General features: G+C 43.0%; 1 protein-coding gene across 3 annotated transcripts in view; it reads right to left on the bottom strand.

The window, feature by feature from the left end:
- Positions 1 to 12575, bottom strand: part of Slc35f5 (solute carrier family 35 member F5) — a 41094-nt gene extending 28519 nt beyond the window's left edge. For 2 of the 3 annotated variants that reach the window (XR_012912030.1, XM_075987764.1), the window contains exons 1-7: positions 12391 to 12575; positions 11293 to 11383; positions 11023 to 11164; positions 6184 to 6327; positions 4991 to 5053; positions 2542 to 2623; positions 1114 to 1304 (exon numbers count right to left, since the gene is read on the bottom strand). Coding sequence is in view for 2 of the 3 variants with exons in the window: in XM_075987764.1 (XP_075843879.1) it covers positions 1114 to 1304; positions 2542 to 2623; positions 4991 to 5053; positions 6184 to 6327; positions 11023 to 11164; positions 11293 to 11383; positions 12391 to 12430 (753 nt within the window). In the remaining variant the exon portion in view is untranslated. The remainder of the gene's footprint in view (positions 1 to 1113; positions 1305 to 2541; positions 2624 to 4990; positions 5054 to 6183; positions 6328 to 11022; positions 11165 to 11292; positions 11384 to 12390) is intronic. The other variant, XM_075987765.1, reaches the window with a different exon arrangement.
- Between the last annotated feature and the right edge of the window lie 7275 nt (positions 12576 to 19850).

Here is a 19850-nt window from a genome sequence, read left to right as displayed (position 1 = left end):
AAGCTCCAGGCAGTCTGACTCCCTCTTCTATGCTCCACAGGCACATGTGCACAGTGCTCTCTCACACACTCACACACACACACACACACACACACATACACACACACACACACACAGATAATTGTAAAAGAAAAATCAGCATTCAGATATTGTATGTTTGTGTAAAGGAGAGAGATTGAATATTAAATCACTTTAACATTTTTTATTCACGTACTGATCATACTTTAAGTTTATATAAGTCAAATCAAGTTTGGGGAAATTCTGTTACATTAAAGCCTACAGGGCCTAGAAAGACGGTTTGGTGAGTGAGAGTACTTGCTGCGCGATCATTTGGATCTGAGTTCAGATCCCATATTCAAGAAAAGAAGCCAAGAACGGCCATGCCTACCCCTGCAATGATAAATTCAATATTCCTCAAATTGTGGGCGAGCACGGGTGCACACGTATACACGTGCTGCATTCTAGGAACTGGCTTCATGTCTTTATTTATGGGTTGGGCTTTGTGTATAAATACATGTGTGGAAGCCAGAGCTGAGCTGTGGCTGTCATTCTTCAGGTCCCTCATTTGTTGAGCTACGGTATCTCACTGGCCTGGAACTCACCAGGTAGCGATCCATGTCCCTGCCTCCCTTACAAGGGTGTAGCATCACACTCAGCTCTTTTACAGGGTCCTGCAATGGAACTCAGCTCCTTGTTCTCACAACACAAGCACTTCACCAGCTGAACTGTCCCTGCAGCTTTAACTTCTAAACTCTCTGAGGCACAATAAGTATTTACTCAGTCTGATATTCTAACATCCCAGTGTGCCAGACAGCAGTTAGCAGAAGAAAATGAAGAACTCTAGGAGACTTACATTTCAATACTGCAGTGTTGGTATGCACACCATCTTAAACATGTAAGGAAGAAAACAGGGCAGATAGCTCAGCAGCTAAAGCATTGCCATGCAAGCCTGATGACCTAAGTTCAATCCACAGGGCACACACAAATGTCGAAGGTCATAAATGACTTCCTCAAGTTGTCCTCTGAACTCCACAGGCATACTGTGGCAATCCCTCCCCTCCACTCACATACCATACATATGCACAACAATAATAAATTAAAAAAAAAACCTACCACAAAGCAAAAGAAAAAGCTGATTTTTGCTACTTGGGTTGCAGTAAGTTTCCCTACAGTCTTCAGTATGGATTCTTGATCCTTCACAGTAGGATAAGACATTCGTGACAACTTGGCCTCTAATGCATGGCTTGATGGAAGCTGTCGAATCTCCATGATATTGCTGAACCTTACCCGGGACTTCTTGGGAGCTAAAATGGAAAACATAATACAAAACATTAACTGTACCTTATATCCTATAAAAATGAAACAGTGTTTAGTGATAAATACTGACTATTCTGATCACTTATGATCAAAATAAGACAATAAAAACACCAGAGTTATATTGTTCCCTGGTGCAGTTCTGCTCAGCCAAAAGAGCTAATGGGAAAAAAATTATTTCATCTGTGAAATGTTTTAAGGAGTTTAAAACAGGGCAGGCAAAATGGTTCAGCGGGTAACACCTACTACCAAGCCTGAGGGTCTGAGTTTGATCCCCAGGGACCACATGATGGAAAGAAAGAACTGACTCTTCTAATTTGTATGCTGATCTCTAAACAGGCATACAAAATAAATTTAAAATGTAATACAATTTTTGAAGAGTTTAAAATGATTAAAATTCCAACAAAAGGTTTATAGTTACATATGTACACAACCACCCGGTTCAGGATTTTACCATGCTTATTATTTTAGCATTTATAGAAAAGCATGATTTTGGTTATTCTTCATGGTTCGCTAATTAAGAAGAACCTTCCCAGCAAGCATTCAGAACACTCCTCTACACTGCAGGTGAACGCTGTGCTTTATACTGTGCTGACACTCTGAAAGAAACTCACAGAGATTTAAAAACTCAAGTACTGTTTGCATTTGGCTCTCTGAGGACATGTTTATGAAAATATTGATCATTTAAATAAATAACTAAATAAATAAAAACATATACATGTATGGTTGGGACTGTGGCTCCATTGATAGAATACATGACTAGCTGGACTACTGGGTTCCATCCACAGCACTGACTAAACCAAGTATGGCAATATATGCCTATAATCCCAGTATTCAGAATGTTCAGATGGGGAACCAGAAATTCAAGGTCATCCTTGGCACATAGTAAGTTTGAGGCCATCTTGAGCTACATAAGAGACTGTTTCAAAGGAAAATAAATAAACTTATTTAATAATCTATATATTAATTATTAATTTATATATTCCTTTATATATAATGATAATGAAACCATAGAGCTTTCTGGTATCTGGAAAATACTTCTAATTGAATTAATACAGAAATTATATTCTATCATATTCACAACCAAGTCAAACTTCCAGAAGAATGAAGGCCACATCAATCCCATAGAGGTCAAGATACACTATATGAACCCTGTGAGCTCACAGCAGCTCAAAAGAAGCTAAATTTCCATTCACTCTCAAGTGTGAAACCCTAAGCTTGACTTACCTTTTTCAGTTCCAATGTTTGTGCTCTCGAGCTTCTCACTTGGAAGATCATGAAACTTCACAGGAACATACAGAGGTTCGCTCTGGAACACAATGCGAACAGAAACAAGCATTAGCAGCAAAATCCAAAGCCAATATATTGGGCAGAGTTTAAGTGCAAGGCACACAGACACAGGAACTGCCACAGCTCAACTGTTCCTCAGACATCCATCTAGTCAGCATCACTTTCCCCAAAGCCTGGGAAAGCAAGCTCAACCAGTTCACACAGGCACAAGGAGACAAAGAATGTCAGTTATGAAAGGGCTCAACTGGCCAAGTGCTTTCTGTGTAAGCCTGACAGCCTGTGTTCAATCCCTAAAATCCACAGTGAAAAGGAAGAGCCAACTCCCCAAAGCTGTCTTCTAACCTCCCATGCATGCACACGACTCTCCACTCCTTCACCTAATAATAACAATAACCAAAATAAAGGTAGAAATGTCAAACAGTATCTTTGGCACTTTCTGGGAACATTAATACCTCAATATCATACAATCAATCCTCTCTCCACCAACAGAAAAATGTTCATATTTTGGAAATACACACATAGCATGCTGTGCTGGAAGAAGTACGTACATGAACTCCCTGTTACCTGGGCAGCTAAGGTGGAAGGATGGTCTGAACCCACCAGTGTGAAGCCAGCAAAACAGCATGAACCCTTGCCTCTCCCCACAAACAAAACAGAACAAAACCACTCTGAGCACTTGCTAAACAAACACTGTTCTAAGTCCTGTCATAAGAGTGAGTAAACGAAGTTTCTTCCCCCATAATCGTGCAGCCCAATGGGGAAGACAGCTAAGAAACAGCTTATAGTATATCTGCATTTGATGAATTTGTTTTACTATATGCATAAGATTCAACAACAAAAATCTTTTGGGGTGGGAAATAAGTAGGGGTATGAGGTGTACGTAGCTGTACAGCTACAGGTGTGGAGGCCAGAATTCTATCTCAATTGTTATTTCTCAGGAGCTGTCCACCTGGTTTTGGAAGCTATCTCACTGGGACTCAGTGCTCACCATTAGACTGGCCGGCCACTGGGTATCTTCACCCCTCTCATTGCTGGGCCTGAAAATTCCTGCCACCATACCTTTCAAGCTTTGTAGGTGTATAGGTGTTGAAGCCTGAGCTCAGGGACTCATGCTTGTGTGGCAAGGGCTATACCAACAGAGCTATCACTCGAACCCCAAACCAACAGTTCTTGAAAACATTTAAATAATTAAAAGATGGGGGAAATGCTACCACTGATTAGTTCTTACTATCATAAGGTTCGAATACAAAAGGCTAAATATATTTCTCACAATAACTTAGAAAATAAGTATTTTAGAGGAACTGTCCTCAAAGCAGAGATACAAAAACAGCTAAGCAGGAGACAAAATTAGACTCCAAGACCCAAATGCCGTGACATTTTTACAAATATTCTTATTTAAAGCATAACTCCTCCAACTAATATGTTTCATTTTTAAAAATCAGACTTCTAGAACTTTCTTTGATTTTTCTTTTAATTCCTGGCATAGAACAATGACAGGACAACATGTTCAGAAAACAAAATATATTCACAAAACTAAGTCCATGAGTTCTAACAACTGACATGGTCTTCTTGACACATATAACTTTTGATTATAGCATTTGGCTTAACCCAATTTGACTTATCAGTCCTAGAGATAAAAGCAAAAGCTATTAGAACACTAGTCAGCACCTTGCATTCTGAGCAGAGCAAATGACATTACATCATCTTGATGCTTAAGATAGCAGAGAATAAACTTCTCCAAGTTTAATAAAGTCCTCACTTTATTAACCTGCTAACTCATCTGACACACAATGTAGTTTAAAAACGAACAAACAATAGCACAATATTTTAAAACCCTGTATTAGAAGGACCAATGAGATGGTTCAGCAAGTAAAGGAAGTCACTTGCCATACAAGCCTGGTACCTAAGTTCCATCCCCGGAACTCAGCTGATGAAAAGATAAATGACTGCAGAAAGTTGTCCTCTGACCTCCGCATGCACGCCGTGGCACACACGCACACACAAACATACAAAATAACAAAGGAATGTTACAGCAAGCAATCAGTGTAGAATAAGTGGACGAACAATTGGCTTATTCTCAGTGTCAAGCACCAATTCTGGTTTCCAGATGGTAATAATAATGAGCATTAAGTTGAAAATTGGTAGAGATACAGGCCTGGCCTGGGCTTTACTATTTTCCTTCTGTAACTAGCTTTCCCCCTTCCTTCTCTCCCCACAGGTAGCTGGTCTGCTTACCCCTAGGCCCTGAGTCTCCCTAAGGAAAAGAAGTGCAAAGCAGTTCTCTCTCAGAAGGCACACACGCGGAGCCATATCTCTCATCCAACCGGGTGACATCACAGCTGTCTGGTTATTCCTGCTATGGCTGAACAAGAAAGGCAGCACTTACCAAAGAACTACTCACACTCGTGTCTGCTGTGCAAGCAGCAAAGTAACCTTCAGGGTCTGCAAACTAAGTACAGAGAACAGGACATCAAATTCACAGAAACTCATGTTATCATGCAGGAATACTCAGCTCAAATGAACACAACAATCCAGAATAAATTTATGCATCTAACTATTGCATCTAACTATTGTCCCTACAACAGTAACTAATGCCAAGGGTGCAGCGATGAAGAATAGATTTTATCTTGTCTCTCCTGATGAAGAAATTGAGGCTGGCTGTTTCGTCAAAGTAGTAGCTACTAGATTAAAATTGCAGTGAGTCATCTAAGACTAAAGCTCAAGCCCTTTCCCTATGCTATTGTAATATTTCAGACTTGTAGAGGAAGAGGGGTTAGTGAAAGAAGACAGCAACCCTTTGGTATTGTCATGAGACTAGACCGAGCTCAGGGACGTGCCCACACTCTGGGAGCCACTTAACACTGTGAAGGTATGATTCCATTTCATAACCCCCGATATTCCAACAACTAAGTACTATTTAAACCCACACAAATTAACAGAAACAAACAGAAAATTAGACCATGGTTACTGGGGACTAGGGCAGGGGAGACAAGGAATGTTTTTTTCTTTCATATGTTCTAATAAATCTTTATTTAAAGAACATTTCAAAGATTGGAGATACTATATATTCTTGTTTATCAGACACAAAGTTTCTATTTGGAACAATAAAAATTCCTAGAGATTGATAGTGCACAGCAAAGCAAATGCACTGAGTGCCACTGAACTGTACAACAACAACAACGGTCTAAGGGATAAATTTGATATTATATATATTTTACAATAATAAAAAGGGGGAAGAAATAGCTAAAATTTAATGTTACATGTCTACCACAATAGTGAAGAAAGAGAAATAATTTTTAAACAATGAAAAGAAATAAAAGTTTTTTTAAAGAATGAATAGAACTCAGCAGTAGTGGTGCTCCCCTTTATTCCCAGCACTCTGGAGGTAGGGGCAGGCGGATCTCTGTGAGTTTGAGACCAGCCTGGTCTACAAAGTGAGTTCCAGGACAGCCAGGGCTGTTACACAGAGAAACCCTGCCTTTAAAAACTAAAAACCAAAAATTTTAAAATAAAACTGACTTTAAGAAAACTGATACACCACTAAACCTCAAAAAATAACACTTAAAATTAAAAACTTACAAAAGCAGCAGGTTTTCCTCGAAATCCTCTTGTACACTGTTGCCTCCAAGGTTTCCAAATAATGAAGCCCAGGAGGTACAGAACAAACATGGATGTTTTTGCAAAGGTGCTGAAGAACGGCTTGTTGTACTGAGTGAAGACATACTGCAGAGGAAAATGTAACATTTTATACAGACAACCGTAAGAGCTTTAAAACCTTTCTGCACGCCTCCATCTTGTCATCTCTTCACAAGTCCATGAGGGGAGAAAAGATCAAAGAGATAAAACACTTTAAGTTCCTCTCTGAATATTGTATGTGTCTTGCATACAAGAGGGAATATTGTCAAATGAAGCAGCAACAACCATAAAAAAAAAAACAAAACAGGTCTTTCAACACATCTATTGAAAACCTGCTATGCAAAAATATCTGCGTTAGGGACTGAAGAAAAATAAAACTGTCCTCCCTGCTCCTGAGGAGACACATATAGGAAGAAATGTGCTAAGTACCATTCAGAAGCTTTAGGGTGCTGTGGAAGTACCCAAGAGAAAGAACAGGTTAGGGTATGAAGTTTTCAAAAAGGCTATCCAAATAGTCTGGGGGGGGGGCATGTGTGTGCTGGTGTCATCTTTCAAAAGCCATCCATCTATTATGAGACATAGCCACTCGTGGGCCTAGAACTCACTGAGTAGACTAGAATGGTCATCGAGTCCCAGGGAGCTGCCTGTCTCGGCTTCCCCAGCACTGCGATTACAAGTGCACACCACCATGACCACACCACCACACCTGGCTTTCAAAGATTCATCAGGCCAAGCAGAAGAAACGGCATGAAGAAAATAAAGCAGATTAGCATATAACAAAAATATGAATGTTAATGTTATTAGGAAGCTATATTTATGTGTAATTTTCTTTTAAATGGTGTGAAAACTTATCATATTTTTATTTTGTCTCCTAGGAAACAACAACAGCAATAAAACCCAGTTACATGCACCTAGAAAGGTGACAAGTCAGAAGGAATAGGAGCTCCAAGACCCAGACAGGATCCTAGACTATATCCCACTGAAGAAACTATAGCTCTCAGTGACAAAGGCTAAATCTGCAGATGGGGACAGATACGTACAAGACAAGCCTGAAGCATCGTGAGCCAGAAAGCAAATGAGATAAAGCTGAGGTCATATGAGAAAGATCCCAGAGCCAACCTGAAACCAACCTCCTACTAATGAAAGTTAGGGCAGTGTAAGGCTTAAAACACAGTAATGACAATGATTAGAGATACATATCAAACATATAAAATATGTAAAAACCCATGAGCTATAATGTTCTAAAAGGGATTTGTTGGCAGTTAGCACTAGAAGTTCCTCATAATTCTTTTCTAAAGTAAAAGGAGGTGAAATAATAAGATTTTTCCCAATATTTTATATATTACCCATGTTTTAGGATGACCCAACAATAGATGTAGAAAGGTTATCACTAAAAAAATTCCATATAAAAAATATAGAAGGAATGGTTCTTAGAAGAATCCCTATTCTGCAAATTCTAAACAAATCTCTCAGAGCAATCATTACACAGAGATATTCAACTATGAGGTTGGTGAGAAGTTTTATTTTTAATTATTTATTTATTTTGTATGGGGGGTGAGTGTGTGTGTATGTGTGTGAGTGTAGTGGTCAGTCAACAGCTTGTAGGAGTTGGTTCTTTCGATTTATTACAGGCACCTCTGAGCTCAAACTCAGGCAGCTGGGCTTAGTGGCAAGCACCTCTATCCAATGAACCATCTCACGAACCATCCCACTGATCAGGTGATGAACTTTATACTACTTAAACTGGCATCACCCAAAACAGCTGTGCAGACATATGCCTCCTGCCCCGATGTCACAGAAAGTACCTAGTACTACCAAGATATTCTTGCCTAAAAATTGAACCTAAATCAAGACTTTATACCTAACTACATTTTATACAAACTGAAAGAACAAGTTAGCTGAAAGGATAAGGAAACAATCAGCAAGACCAAGGAGGTCATATGTCTCACAGGACAAATGACCCAGTTTCTCCAGTACACAAAGGAGAAGAAAGAAAAAGGGGAGTGGCATATGCCTCAAAGGTACAACAAAGCATGGCAATGTGGATCCTTGTTTAGATCCTAGCTGGGTTATGTGACCTTTGATACAGCAAGAAAAATGAACTGGTCATCAGGTGATTTTAATGAATTATAATTAATTTTGTTAGAAATGTTAATAGCAGTAATTATATTTTAAAAATAAAAACAATATGATCTTCAGTGTGAGATAAGTAGGAAAGAACTTACGTGGTGAGAATTTGCATAAAATATTCCAGGAAACACGTTATGAACATGGTTGATGAGATTAGAAATATTGATCACTGTTAAAATGATGAATCATGAGGATTTATTATATCACTGTGGGTCTCTCCTTTTTTCATGTGTATGTGTCTGTAGTGTGTCTGTAGTGTGCCTGTGGTGTGCATGTGTGTACAGGTGTGTGTGCAGATGCCTTAAGTGACATTATCTTTCTCCATTCCTGTCTACTTTATTGAGGCAAGGTCTCTCCCTGAACCTGTAGCTAGTCCTGGGGATCCCGGCCTCTGTCTCCTGAGTGCTGGGATTATGGGAAGCCATCGCACCTGCCTAGGTTTTCATAGGTCCTCAGGATTCAAACTCTGGCTCTCCTGCTTGTAGGCAAACACTGTCTCAAAGTCTGATACATTTACCTGGCTGAAGACATAAACCTCTGCCACATGCTCTAAGATGACAAAGTCATACATTTTTTCACTAAAGCATGTTATGTGTTTAAGAACTGATTTCTTTTCTAGCTCCACTGATGTATAACTGGCAAATGAAAACTACAGCTGTGCACAGTGGTACACACACACAGTAGTACACAAATACTGTGGTTCACACACACACAGTGGTACACACATACAGTGCACAGCACCTAATAGAAGTTAGCTGGGCTACACTGTGAGCTCCAGATCAACCTGGGCTACACAGGGAGAACCTGTTAAAAGAATATACTAAAAACTGAACAAACAAACCACCCTAAAATATATTTACTGTGCACAATATAATGCTTCGATACACACATAGACAGCAAAATAACTGCCAGAAATAACTTTGGAACTTTTTTAACCTTTAGATGTGAATTGCTACATTATGACTTAATCTAATATTTCCTTGTACTAAATCCTTTCTTTTGGGGGTGGGACAGGGGTGGGGGGAGTAAGAGTTTTGCAGTGGGCTGGAACTGACTACTAGACCACGCTGGCCTGAGAACTCACAGAGATCTACCTGCCTCGCCTCCTGAGTGCTGTGATTTAAAGGCATGTGCCACCGTGCCCAGCTTTGTTCTAAAGCTTATTACCTGATAAACAAAACAATTTAATACTGCAAAATTTAAAAGTTATGTTTAGGACAGTGTAAACATTAAGGAGATTCCTCTAAAGGGAAATTATGGGATGTTAATATTACAAAAGGTTACATGGAGTTTTTGAGTGAAATACACGGGGCCTGTGGCGTTCCGCCAGAGCCTAATCCCAGAAGGGCAAAAATTAATTAATTTCCTCACAAGACAGAACCCCAACTCTTTAGTGAGCTGTGACATGAGATCCAGGATATCAAATGGCCTATCCTGACATTTAAGTTCATTGTAAGAACTTGAGGTTCCTCTTGGGTCTATCCTGCAATATCTGAGTCCTCTGTGAGGATTTCTGAAGAGGAAAGTGTGAGATCAGGACGGCCAGCGGGTAACGGCACTGCTGCCAAGCCTGGCAGTATGACTCTAATCCCCTGGACCCACACAGCGGAAGGAGAGAACTAACACGCACAAGCTGTCCACTGATTTTCACATGGGTGTCATGGCACATGCATACACACACACTCTAAATATGTAAGTACATAAGTGAATATAAATATTATTTTAAAAAGTTGTCTTCTTACTAAGATCACTAACCCAATAGAAGTATACAAATACACAGTAAAATTGACTTACAAACTCTAGGTACCACAGTACTACCAAGGAGACAACAATTAACACAAAGCTTAGCTTCAGCCAATCATACATTGGGGAATTTCATAAAAATGCGTGAATCAGCAATAAATGTGGATTCACCAGTGTGAATAACAGTGACTTGTACATGAAACTTGGATGGATAACTCATGTTTACTTTTTCCAATAACACTCTCCTTTTCAAATGTATTCGCGTGTGGCAAGTGCTCTACTGAGTTACACACCCAGACACAAGTATTCCTACTTTCTACTAGATGGTGAAAGACTGTCCCTTCATGTTTGCTCATTAGAAAAATAATATTTATGAAAAAATAAATTCAATTTTGATTTTAAAAAGACATCTTTACACAGTAAGAAAATATATTCTGGGTAATGCTCCCTACAAATGTAAGAAAGCTGCAGACAGGGCTGTAAGAAATGGCTCCATGGTTCAAAGAGTTTACTGTTCCTTCGGAATTTAATCCCCAGCACCCATGTTGTGTGGCCCACAATTGCCTGTAACTTTAGTTCCAGGCATTCAGAAGCCCCTCCAGCATCTATGGGCATGTGAACACACAAGGGCATACATAGAGAAACAAACATGTACACATACAAAGCTTTTGTAACTTTAGGAAATAACCAAGAGCATCATCCCAGTTTTCACTTGAAATGACACTAATATAGTATCAAAGAAAAACAAAACACTCAACAACACCTAAAATACTGATTTTAGATGCATGAGACAATAATGGAGAAATACAACAGGCAGACACTGGTTGTTGTCCTTATGCAACCCTGTCACTAGCGAAATATTACTGGTTAACACTATCACAATGTAACTATTGGTAAAGAAATACATACCGAGGTGAGCTCTGAAGACGCCACCCAAATCACATCAACCAGCAAGAGGATCACTATCCCCAGGGCCATTCGCCTGCGCTGACTGAAGCCACTGTTCTGGGAATTCACACGGTTCATGATAAACACACAAACCATTTGCAGTCTGTTAGTTTAGAAAACAGAAATCTCATTAGAGTCCCTCTTAAAAGAACCACATGAAAATCAGAAATCTGGTACACGGAAACAAGAGACACTTGCTAGCAAATGCTCAGGGCGAAATGTAGAATTTACCTTGTTGCCAGGGCTTCTCTGAGCTCCTCAAACGCAATGCCTGCAAACCTGACAGATCTCAGTCTAAATGGAGGCGCAGAACTCAGACCCCCTGAAACAACACCACAGAAACCATGCTTAGGAAAATTTCCAGTGTAAGATCACATCTTTTTCATTCTTCACCTTCAAAGATGATCAAAATGAGCCACACTCTGGGCATGTAGCTCAGTAGCAGGATGCTGGCCTAGCATGCACGATGGTCTGGTCTGGTTTCCATCCCAACCCCTTCCCAAACTGGACAAAATGGCACAGAACTATAATCCCAGCACTTGGGAAGTGGGGGGAGGGGGCAGGAAAATTAGAAGTTCAAGGTCAGTCAGAATGCCTAGTGAGTTCAAGGCCAAGCAAGGGGGGCGAAAGACCTCTTCACAAAATAACACAAAACAAACAAACAAAAAACCAGGATGGGGTGTAGTTCAGTTGGTAGTACGGGTTGCCTAACAGGCTAAAGCCCTAAGTTCATTCCCAGCACTGCATAAATCAGGTGTGGTGGAGCGTGCAGGTAAGGCAAGAAGATAAGAAATTCAAGGTTACCCTTGGCTACCTTCAAACGTCGCGAGTTTGAAGCCCTTCCCCGCCCACCCCACCCCACCCCCAAAAAAATTACACCCAAAGAGGTCCTGGGTAACAGGCAGGCAAAAAAGCAACGTTCAACATATGGCACTTTTACGAGTGTCATAAACAGATCTTCGAAGTCTGGTAAACAGAACTCCCTCGGTTCTCCCTTCAGGACATTCGCCCGCAGGCAGTCTAGACACGCGTGCGTGCACCAGAAAGTGTCCACAGCCCATCTCCAGTGGATTTGGCTCGCTGACAGGAAGTGATGCGCGAGGTTCCACTCAGCTCACGTGAGGACGATGATCGTCCTGGCTCCCCACCCGCCTGGTCACTACAGCCCGGCTGCAGTCCCAAAGGACGACGGAAAACAGCTGGGACGGGGAAGCCTCCCCTTGGTGAGAAAAAGACGGGGGAAACCAAGCGTGTAGCCAGCTTCGCGAGGGGCGAGAGGACTCTGACCCGTTCACCGTGACCGCAGACGCCCGCCAGCCCGCCGCCTACCTGGCCTTCCTGCCCCTCGCTGGAGTCGTGGCGGCACCATGAGCGGCCCCGGCCCGGCCCGCCACCCAGCGCCGCCGCCTCACACCGCACGCAGAGACCCGGGCATCTCGCCGCGCCGCGGGCCCAACTTCAGAAGCCGCGCTGGCCCTCGGCGCCGGGCAGCGGCTGTCAGTCAGGCCAGCTCTCGGCCGGGACAGAGGGGAGTGACCCAGGCCACCGGACTGCGCGGGCAGCGACAGGCCTGGAGGCCCGGATTGCGGCCGAGGCCCAGGCCCCGCCCCCGGCAGGTCAGCCAGACAGGCCACGCCCATTTCTGGCCAAACAAGCCCTGCCCACTGCTGGCCAAGCAGCAGGCCCCGCCCCCAGGCCGTCAGTCGGCCAGGCCCCACCCCCGAACTGTAGACCCACCCCCAACAATTAGCTCGGCAAGGCTGCAAGAAGATCGACCGGCCCTGGACAGCGAACTTGCCCAACCCCGGCAGAAAGGCCCCCCGCTTGTCCACCAAGGGGGTGACGTCCTCCCCACCACTCAGCGAGTCGACAGACTAAGCCCCGCCCACACGCTCATCTCGGTCCCTCCCCCAGTTGACAATCCCTGCCCTAGGCCTGGGTGGTCAGCCCAGGGCACCGCCCCCAGCAGCAGAGCCAGCCCCGCCCGGCCCAGTCAGCAACTGTGGCCACGCCCCCCTGCACGGGTTACGTCACGCTGGGCGCGACTTCAGACCAGCTAGGGGCACTTCTTCGGGTTGCTGTAATGCTAATGTGGACTCCAGCAGCGAGCAGGCTTCTGGCAGGGAGACGTAACCGTGACGCGAAGGAAGAGAGAAGAGAGAAGAGCGGAGGGAAGCGGGCGGAGGTGTCTAAGGGAAAGTCCAGCCCTGACAAGGCGGCCAGACATCTCCATAGCCACACCCTGAAGCGAAAGTTGGCTGCAGCATTTCCTCCAAAATTTAGGAAGCATACTCCCAGTATTTCTTGCAAACGACAGGCTGAGTGGCTTGGCACGCTTTGAATTCCTGGATCGTTTTGTGCGTAAACTGGATCTTCATTCTCGGAGTTAGAAGTTGTCTAAACCAAGTTACTCATCTCCCTGACCCTCGTTTTCCTCATCCAAAAAGGCAAAGGATGTCAGTGCCTCACTGTGTGTGTGTGTTTACCCTAAATAAATTATCTAATAGAAAGGGTTCGAGTCAACCTTTGACACATAGGAAGAACGTACAAATGCTAGCCTAACTAAAGAATGGGATTTTGTTTTTATTGTTAAGTATTGTAGTAGCATTTCAATAGTATTTTAATAAATAAAGCTTGCCTGGGGATCGGGACAGTAAAACAGTCCTCACTGGTCAGCCTTACAGACCAGGCAGTGGTAACACACACCTTTCATCCCTTTAGCCACACTAGTTACAGTAGAAGCCAGCTGAGCGGCGCGTGCCTTTAATCCCAGCCCTAAAAGGATTATAAAACAGGAGAGACAGCTCTCAGTCACAGTCTCATTCTGAGATTTCTGGAGGAAGGGTTGCTTTTTTTGGACTGGGGTTGAGATAAAAGCTGGCTGCTTTGCTTTTCAGATCTTTAGGTTGAACCCCAATTTCAGTCCCTGAGCTTTTATTAATCATGCTTCAGAGGACCTTGAAGCTCCCATAAGAAAGAAAAGTTTGCCAGCATCCTGATTTGTATTTAGAAAACAAACACGGGACTTTAGGCTTTCATAACCAGAATTGCATTATTAACATTTTTTTCAAATGAGGCAAAGAAATAAAATTTTCTTGCTCATGTAGTCATAAAGTAGTTCATCCCTCCTCTTTAAACTTTTTTTAATACACTTCCATTTATTTTTTCTTTTTTTTCTTTTTTTAAATTAATTTATTTATTAAGGATTTCTGCCTCCTCCCCGCAACCGCCTCCCATTTCCCTCCCCCTCCCCCGATCAAGTCACCCTCCCTCATCTGCTCGAAGAGCAATCTGGGTTCCCTGACCTGTGGGAAGCCCAAGGACCGCCCACCTCTATCCAGGTCTCCTAAGGTGAGCATCCAAACTGCCTAGGCTCCCCCAAAGCCAGTACGTGCAGTATTATCAAAAACCCACTGCGACTGTTCTTGAGTTCTCAGTATTCCTCTTTAAACTTTTTGTCTTCATAGTCTAGTGACTAAAATAAGGCGAACATTGTTACCTGCTCAGATTCTCAGAAATGATAGGCAGTAAACACTTCCAGTCATGGAGAAACTCTTTGCTGGAGCAGAGAGAACATTGTGGGTTAAAAAGTCCAAACTCGTTGCTGGAGCAGAGAGAACATTGTGGGTTAAAAAGTCCTTATTGTGCATGAGGTCCTGGGTTCAGATCCCTAGCACCCATGTAAAGAGCTGGGTTTGGTCATGTGCACATTTGTAACCCTAGCACTATGGGAGGCAGACAGGAGGATCACTGCTTGCTGGTTGCCAGACTCTTCGAGTTCAGTAAGAGATCCTTTCTCAGAGCAGTAAGACAGAGAATGATGGTTGTTTGTTTCTTTCTTTCCCTCAAAGACTTAGAGATCAAACTTAGAGTTTGCACCCACTAGGCAAGGTCACTACCATTTCTAACATCTGCCTACTGCTGTTCTCAAATTACTGGGCTCAAGGGGACCTTCCTTCTATAGAGTAACTGGCACCACCATGCATATACCACCATTCCTGACCAGTTCCTCATCTCTTAATTATATGGCAGAGAAGTCGTAGAAACATATGTCATTGCCTTTCCCTTCTCCCCAAATCCCATTGGCATGCGTTCAAATATTAATCCCACAACAGCAAGGATTTTTGTTCTGTTCTCCACCGTGTACAAACTAGCACCAATCAATGAGCTGATAATATTTCCTTAAATGAACTTGAGCGTCCTACTGCTTCTTGATCATTTCAGTAAATAATTCCTTTCCTGTCTCCATTTCTATCTGCTTGTAGCTCTTTTTCTAGTTTCACAGATTTGATCTTTCTATTAATTTACTTTTCACTCCTCAGAGCTGATCTCTCTAAAAGGCCCTATGAAATCGATTATAGTTGATTAAGATCCGTCAGATATTGACTGTGACACCTTTGAAAACATCCCCAAAAGTGCAGTCTAGTGAATGCAATCCCCCCAAAGTATTTGTGCCATAAAAAAATGAAATTCATGTGTGTCCAGCCTAGTCCCTCCCTGATTCTCAAGTACGTCCGTCTCTCTCAAAAGCTATAATTTAAGTTTGAGGCCTAGGAAATTACAGATAATTCTACTCTTAGACATTGGAAATAAGTGAACACCTAAATGTAAAGAAGCAGAGATATTGACCGTCCTTGTATCTCTAGGTTATATGATTTAACTAGCCACAGATAGAAATGATCAGAAAACGGGCACCTGTATTGAACATGTGAAGAACATTCTTGTCATTTTCACTTAAGCAGTGTGATATGGAAACTGTTTATATTGCTAGAAAGATAAGTTAGTGGGCAAAACTACCTGGCATGTATGCAAGCGCGAGGACCCAAGTTCTATCTCCCAGAACCCACATTTGAAAAAGAAAAGGCTAAGGGTGGGTGGTAGCACACTCATAACCATAGTGCTGGGAAGGCAGAGACAGACAGATCCCTGTGGTTCTCTGGTCAGCCAGCATAACCCATTCAGCATGTTCCAGGCCAGTAAAAGACCCTGTGTCAAAAAACTAAATGGGGAAGCAGAGAGACGGCTTAGTGGAAGCTATTGCTCTCCCAGAAGATCTACGTTCAATTCCCAGCACTCGCATGGCAACTCACAACTGCCGCTCCAATTTCAGGGTATCAAACATTCTCTTCTGGCATGCACTTGGTTCATACAAATTCATACAGGCAGAACATTCATACACATAAAATAAAAGAGTTCCAGCTGGGGAATAAGACCCAAAGTTGTCCTCCAACCTCCATGTAAACACATACACACTCCTGTGAGCACAAGTGACTGTACATTCATGACCTGCACACACAAATACAGAAAAACTACACCGCATTGACTTTGGATTAGGTACTATAAATAATAGAGAAATTATTTAAAGACGGTGAAGGTAACTCTGTGCAAATAATACATGTGTGTGGGACTTAAGTCTTCTCAGAGTTTGGTATATGAGTGGAACCAGACCCCCAGTGTCAAGTTGGGAGCATAGGACCCAGCCCCTCGCATCTATCCCAGCCCCCAGGCCTTGTCTGGACTCCAAATCCCAGCAGGCCAGGTCCTGACCCCTGGACCACTCCCCAGGGTATTTAAGTGATCTCCCGAAAGAGGAACACGTGGTCTCCCTTTCTTCCTGGGGGAGGGGGGGTTTGTGTTTCCGTGGCTTCCCCGTTCCCCTTGGGGGCCACCCTAAAGCGCAGAACTTCCATTAAACCTGGATATTTCTTAATTCTGTTTTGATTTGGCTTGATTGGAAATTTTGCATCAGCAAGGAGTTCGCCTTAGGAAATATTCCTAACACCCAGGAATGCCAAAGGGTCCACTTGTATTTAGGCTTGTTCCAGCCAGTCAACCAGCTAGCATCACCTGTATTTGGCAGTGACTCAAATCAAGCAAGGCAGGGAGAAAGCTTTGGTAGTAGTGGGAAAAGATGCAGGTATGTATGCCGGGCGGTGGTGGCGCACGCCTTTAATCCCAGCACTCAGGAGGCAGAGGCAGGTGGATCTCTGTGAGTTCGAGGCGAGCCTGGTCTACAAGAGCTAGTTCCAGGACAGGAACCAAAAAAAGCTACGGAGAAACCCTGTCTCGAAAATTAAAAAAACAAAACAACAACAAAAGATGCAGGTATGTCCTCTAAGCCAGGGATGCCATTAGTTGGGCGCCAGTTATTAAAAGCAAGCATACAAACAAGTTGGCCAGGGGTGTGTGATTGACCTTCTCTAGTCTAGTCTAAGTGGACATGAAACATCTAGGGAAGCTGGCAGTTATTTGTTGACTCCTGGCCTCCTGGCATTGATTTGTTGCAGATACTGTTACTGTATGTTCTGGTTGGTGCAGAGGTGGTGGGTCAGTCTTGTTTCTGTATGGGTCCTAGCTAGGATCTGTCAGCACATTCAGCCTCTCCCCTGTGTCCACTCTGTGACGCCATACTTTCTGCGGCACCTACCGGGAATGCTGAGCACACGACTGACTAGAGAAGTGCCAGTTTATGTGATTTGCTTCTGAGGTATGATTAAGTGATTAAATGAAAATCACCTATCTTTAGAAAACATGTGCATTGCTTATATGATATTTCTTTTAAAACATGAAGCGTATTGCATTATAAGGGTAAATGACACATTGCAACAGACTCCATGAACTTGGGCTGTTCTTAGACACCTTGAGTATGAATTATAATTGTACGCAATAAAGCCCTCAATTCTGTGAAGGTTTTGGGGGAGCTGGAGAAGTAAGCCTGTGGGTTTTTCAGATCTAGATCTGTGTTTCTCTACTTTGCTCACTTCGCCGGTCCTTACCCTTTCTTGTACCACCTTCCCTACTGGTTTTCTTCCTGCCCCCCACATAGTCTCCCTCTCACATTCACATCTTGCATACAAATATTTTATTTTAACTTCCACAGTAAGAGAAAACATATGACTCTTGTCTTTTTGAGTCCGACTCACTTCATTTCAAATGACGGTCCCCAGACTCATCTGCTTTCCTAAAAATGACATGATTTCATCCTTTATGGCTGGATAAAATGCCACTGTAAGTGTGTGTGTGTGTGTAATGTATATGTGCATGCACACACACAGTGCATAGGTACGTAGACTAGGTATCTCTAATCAGTGCAAGATATGTTTCTGTATATGAACTTGGGGTGTGTGTGTTTCTGGGACTTGAACCAAGGGTCTTAAGCATGCTGCCCAAGCGTTCTACCATTGCTGTATAGAAATTTCCTCCAAGTAGAAATATTCCCAGCAGGAAGTGGGGGAGAGATTCAGGAGACTCAGGAAGTAAACACGACCTCCTGGTCTGGGGAAGACCAAGCCCTCAGGAATCAGGAATGCCCCTCCTCAAGGTTAGAGAAGCAGTAAACAATGGCTGGGGGAGGAGACTGACCAACTGAGCTGCTGAGCTGGGACCTGTTGAGCTGTCTGCAGGTCCAGGGCTGCAGCTTCTGTGAGTGGTCAGCATGTTGAGGTGGGCTTCTTAGTGGGTGTTCTCTAATCCTGTAAGTAACACCTCACTCATATCATATAAATAACCCTAATATCTCATTGTTTCACCAAGTTGGGCTTTTATAGAATCATTACTTTGACCAAGTTTTGGTTCCCTATCTGGCATGAGTAGATATGTTGCTTATGCTGTGTCTCCCCAGGAGAAGGGTTCACACAACAACCACTGAGCAACCTCACCAGCCTTGGCTTGACTTTAACGATGGAGACACAATGTTAGTAAAGGTGAACATGGTTTTTTAAGTCAGTAAAAAATGTATGAGGAAGAAGAAAAGGTGTGGCCAAAGAGTCATAAAACTGGTTTGGCAGAGCAGACTGGGTGTGCAGGGAAGCAAATAAAAATCAGCTTGGTCAGGTGTTCCCTGGGGAGGCCAAAGTGTACTCTAGAAACGCGAAAACAGAGTCTAGAGATGAAATCTGTACGTGATGAGAACCTACAGGCTTTGGAGTAAGAGATGTGCACTTGTAAGCATGCTTCCTACCAGTGAAGTTCCGTGCCCAGCTGGTGAGAAAAGTAAAGCAGACTTTACCAAGTGTCCACTCAAAGTTGAGCAGCATGGTGATGTTGTGGGAGCACCCTTGGACCTGGCCTCAAGGAAATCATGCCAACAAAACTTACTATAAAGTCAGGGTGATATTTGCTGAGCTAGAGACGATAAATAGACATTTTCTCAAGACACATAAATGCCCAACAGATATATGAAAAAGTTCTCAAAGCCACTAACCATTAGGGAAATACAATTAAAAGCAGGTAAGGGCCAGAGCAGTGGCTCAGCACATAAAAGTACTTGCCACAAACGCCGGACAAGCTGAGTTTAATCACAAGAAACCCTGTAAAAAGCCAGATAGGATGGCTAGTGTCTGTAATCCCAGCACAGAGAAGAGAATCACCAGGGAGCTTGGAGGCCAGCTAGCCTGGAGTACTTATCATGGCAGAAATAACAGGCCCTGTCTTGAAAATATTGTGTGAAGTTGTAACTACTACTGGCTCCCAGAAACTGTCTGCTGGTATCTACACATATACTAGAGCATGTGTGTTCCTACCCTGGAAAAAATAAATAAGCAAAATCCCAGTAAGATAGCACTTCATATACATCAAATAGTTAATACAAAAAGACAAAATGGGGTCTCAAGAAGTGTTTCAACAGGTAAGAGCACTAATGCTCTTCCAGAGGACCCAGGTTTGGTTCCCAGCACCCACATGGCAGCTCACAGCCATCTGTAACTCCAGTTCTAGGGGATCTGATACCCTCTTGGCCTCCATGGGCACTGTAAGCATGTGATACACTTTCATACATGGCAGGAAAAAGC

The sequence above is a fragment of the Microtus pennsylvanicus genome, chromosome 10, assembly GCF_037038515.1.
Source record: "Microtus pennsylvanicus isolate mMicPen1 chromosome 10, mMicPen1.hap1, whole genome shotgun sequence".
NCBI lineage: Eukaryota > Metazoa > Chordata > Mammalia > Rodentia > Cricetidae > Microtus > Microtus pennsylvanicus.
The sequence above is the reverse complement of the archived record's forward strand: the minus strand, read 5'-3'. Positions and strand labels throughout refer to the sequence as shown.